The sequence below is a fragment of the Aedes aegypti genome, chromosome 3 (genome assembly GCF_002204515.2).
Source record: "Aedes aegypti strain LVP_AGWG chromosome 3, AaegL5.0 Primary Assembly, whole genome shotgun sequence".
Lineage (NCBI taxonomy): Eukaryota > Metazoa > Arthropoda > Insecta > Diptera > Culicidae > Aedes > Aedes aegypti.
In genome coordinates, this window is record NC_035109.1 from 365,503,457 (window position 1) to 365,507,000 (window position 3,544).

At 36.9% G+C, this 3,544-nt stretch overlaps 1 protein-coding gene across 1 annotated transcript; it reads right to left on the reverse strand.

Moving 5' to 3' along the window:
* Positions 1 to 363: 363 nt before the first annotated feature.
* Positions 364 to 1,056, reverse strand: LOC5574760 (lectin subunit alpha). Its single transcript, XM_001661594.3, has 2 exons — positions 850 to 1,056; positions 364 to 791 (listed from the first exon to the last, which is right to left on the reverse strand). The coding sequence occupies exons 1-2, from the start codon at positions 952 to 954 to the stop codon at positions 426 to 428; spliced, it is 471 nt and encodes a 156-aa protein (XP_001661644.2). The 5' UTR covers positions 955 to 1,056; the 3' UTR covers positions 364 to 425.
* Positions 1,057 to 3,544: the final 2,488 nt, after the last annotated feature.

Consider the following 3,544-nt stretch of genomic DNA (forward strand, 5'->3'; position numbering starts at 1 on the left):
TGGTACGGCAACGACGTTGAGCAAAACTTTAATACATGCAGTTCAGATGAATAGTTACGAAATAACAGATTACTTGTTTTACTACTTGTTTAACTTCATAAGTAGATGGTTTTAATGGCAGCGTAATAGCCGAGAAAACGATGAGTATAACGTTTCTAAAATCATTCTTATTATAAATTGAATAATAAATCACATTGACTAATTATTTAACTAATAACAAATTTGTTCCACAGATCTATTTTCAAAACCCCCCACATAATCCAAAACACTTCACTGCCGCTATATGCATGACTGATTCCATATCAAGAGCAGAGCAGTGCGGCCTAATCAGTGACACCGTTTTTAATAATTGAGTTTTCGAAATTTGCTAGTACTGATAAGTAAATTATTTATTGCATTACATCATTCTTTCAAGCAAACACTCGTCAATCCAAGATGCAACTCCTAAATTCGCAGATGGCGTAGTACTTTTCAAGGCAGTATGCATCATTCCACGTCCAGTAGAATCCCTGACTAGGCCAATAGGCAATCATTACACATTCCTCGCCGTATTCGCTAGGTTCGCCAGGAGCCCAGCGTGTGAATTCAAGAATTCTTCCGGTATTGTGCCAGGTGAAAATATCCGTCTGTGCCAATCTGGTAGCTCCGAGCCAAACACCGAAATATCCAGAAGAGTGAAGTCCCGTGGCCTTGGCCGCATCTACTACGGCATTGTGCTTCTCTTCCGAATCAACTATGGCCAACTGCCAGTGCATCCGGTGACAGTACTCGGACGCCTCAAACCAATTGGTCTGAAAATGTACGATGGATATAATGTTGACGTTAAGCTACTTACAAATTTTGACCTACCGCATAGGGAGCGATATGGAAGTTGAATTGAGCATGAGTGCAACATAACTGATAAAATAACACAATCAAAACGATTTTTAAGGAATTTGAAGTTGCTCCAAACATTTTGAACGTTTTTCGGTTTCGACACAAACTAGGTGAATAGTCTTCAAGCGACTGGAGCTACGAGCGAATTTAACTGAACCTTTAGCTTAGAGATCGAGTACATCGATAAAAACGTAAATAGCTACTTCTCTTTATCTTTTATCTGCCTGTATGCAAGTGGGCGGGGCCAATTAGTTGTTTGGCTATGTATACCAAGGTGTGTGCATTGTACTCTGTAGCCAGACTAACCGTGACTAACCGAGAACTAACCGAGCTGCCAAAAGTGCGGACAAAATTGTAAAAAGAGAGATAAAAGTAGAGTACACTACGTACTGGTAGGAGCGATTCAAAATAATTCTTGACAACACTTTTCTCCAACCAACCAGAAGTCATTACTGCCTGGCTAGTATTGGCCCCGTGCGCCGCCATGCCACGCCGCCGCCGCCGATCAATTGTGCGTCACGCCGACGCCGCATAATGTATCGGCGGCGCGCCATACGCCGGTCAGCACAACGCCGCCGATTTTGTCTTTTTCACGCCGATAAATAATTAAGCTCCGAAAAATTAATCTTGTAAAAAAAAATTCTCTACATTTTCTAAGGTGGTGTCGTTGATACTTAGGTATATAAGCATTCCATAAACATTTCTACAGAAATGCATCAAGGGATTTAGCTAAGAATTTCTCAATTGATTCCTCTTGGAGATCCTTCAGTAATTTTTCTATGAACCCGATCAAGGATCCTTCCATAGATACTTCTGGAGATACATCCTGAAATTTCTTCAATAACCCTGAAATACCTACAAGGATTTCTTCACGAACATCTCGTAAGATTTCCCACACAAATTACTTAAGCTGGATCTTCAGAATGCCTTTAAGACCAGAGATTCTCCCAAGAACGCTTACAGAGATTCCTTCAGCAGTTCCTCTACGGATTCCCCGGCAGATTCCTCAAAGATAATCATCAGATATTTCTCCACTGCCTGGTCAGAAGTTCTACCCAATATTACTCGAAAAAATTCCATCAAGAGAATGCCCAGGAATTTTCTTCGAGATTTGTTTTATCTGATTTGTTTGTTTTCAGGAAATCTTCGTATGATTTCTTTATAAATAACTTCATAACTATTCCTAAGACTCTCTGTCATTTGAATAATTTAAGTAAGGATTAAATTAATTCGTTTGAGAATTTTTTTCATTTATAAGTAGAAATTCATTTCGCGATAATACCTAATGCATTTTGATTTTTTTGTGAAGAATGCTATCAGGAATTGTTTTCATTTCTTCTTGAATCTTTTATTTTTTTTCGGAGACTTTTGTAGGGTTTTTTCAAAAGATCGCCTAATAAATAAGCTCAGAGATTATCCTTGCAGTCTCTTTAAAAAAATAATTTAAATCCCCAGGTTTTTTTTTTAAATTTCTGTGGAATATTATTCAGATATATCTCATTTTGCAATTGCATTATCATATTGTCTACTTCTTACTATAATCAATCGATTATGCTCCACAAAAATACCTACAGGTAAAACATAAAACTCTCTCATTATTTATGTCAAATTTGAATGATAAAACAATATGTAAAAAACCATAGAATAATAAAATAAATTAAGCTTACGTTGCCACTCTGAACTTTCGCCAAAGCTCTCAGTTAATATCTGGGGAAGTGGTATTTTATAGTATTTTGAGGATCACGCTTTTAGCCAAATGGTTAGGGACGTTTATGATCTCAAAACAGTGATCTATATATTACAGAATTCTGTTGCCCAGAGGAGTTAGATCAGATTATTTCACGAAATTGTGGATACATACACGTAAAATGTTAGGACGACTCTTGTTCTTAGCAATTTTCTAACCGATTGTTTTACCTCTAATTGAACGTTGTACTAGCTCTAAGCGTTGGCGCCATTCTTTCAAAACCGCGTTTTTGTGGGATGCTAATATATGTTGTTTCTCGTTTTTTTACGCAAAGCTGATCAAATGGCTTCGGTTTTTAAAACTGTTCCTACCAAATCTTATCACAAAGGTGCCGGTCAGTGAATTGGTAGCCTCACACATGTTGGGGACGGTTGTACTACTTTTCCCCGAATGTGGTTTCTCCGAATGACAGTTCACCATTTCTCCGAAAATCCCATTTTCCCAAAAAGTATTGACACTCATAATAGGGTCCTAAAATGTTTAATGAAATCTAGTTTTAATTTAACAACACTGAAGAGCATGTTACTGCAACTATTTTAACAATTTTTCCCGCTCAAATAACGGCTATGTATATCATATTTAAACTTTAATTTTAAAATTAAGCTCACAAATGAACCTTGTCACTTTGTTTGACGTTCGCTTGGTTGACAAAAACACCACAGAGGTTTTAGTTTTAACACTGGGGTTGTTCCTATCTGACATTTCAAAAGAGACACGGAAAACAAAAAACTTCTGTGTAGCTTAACTAAAAGAAGTAAACAAAACAAGTTCAGAAAGCAAGAAATGTTGGGTGAAAAATATTCAAAAAATAAAAATAAATGGTTTTGTAGCAGTCACTTGACATTAGCTGTAACGACGAATGCAACCATGATAAATATCTTTACTTCTATAGGAGTTAAATTATTCTACTACTGTTGGCAC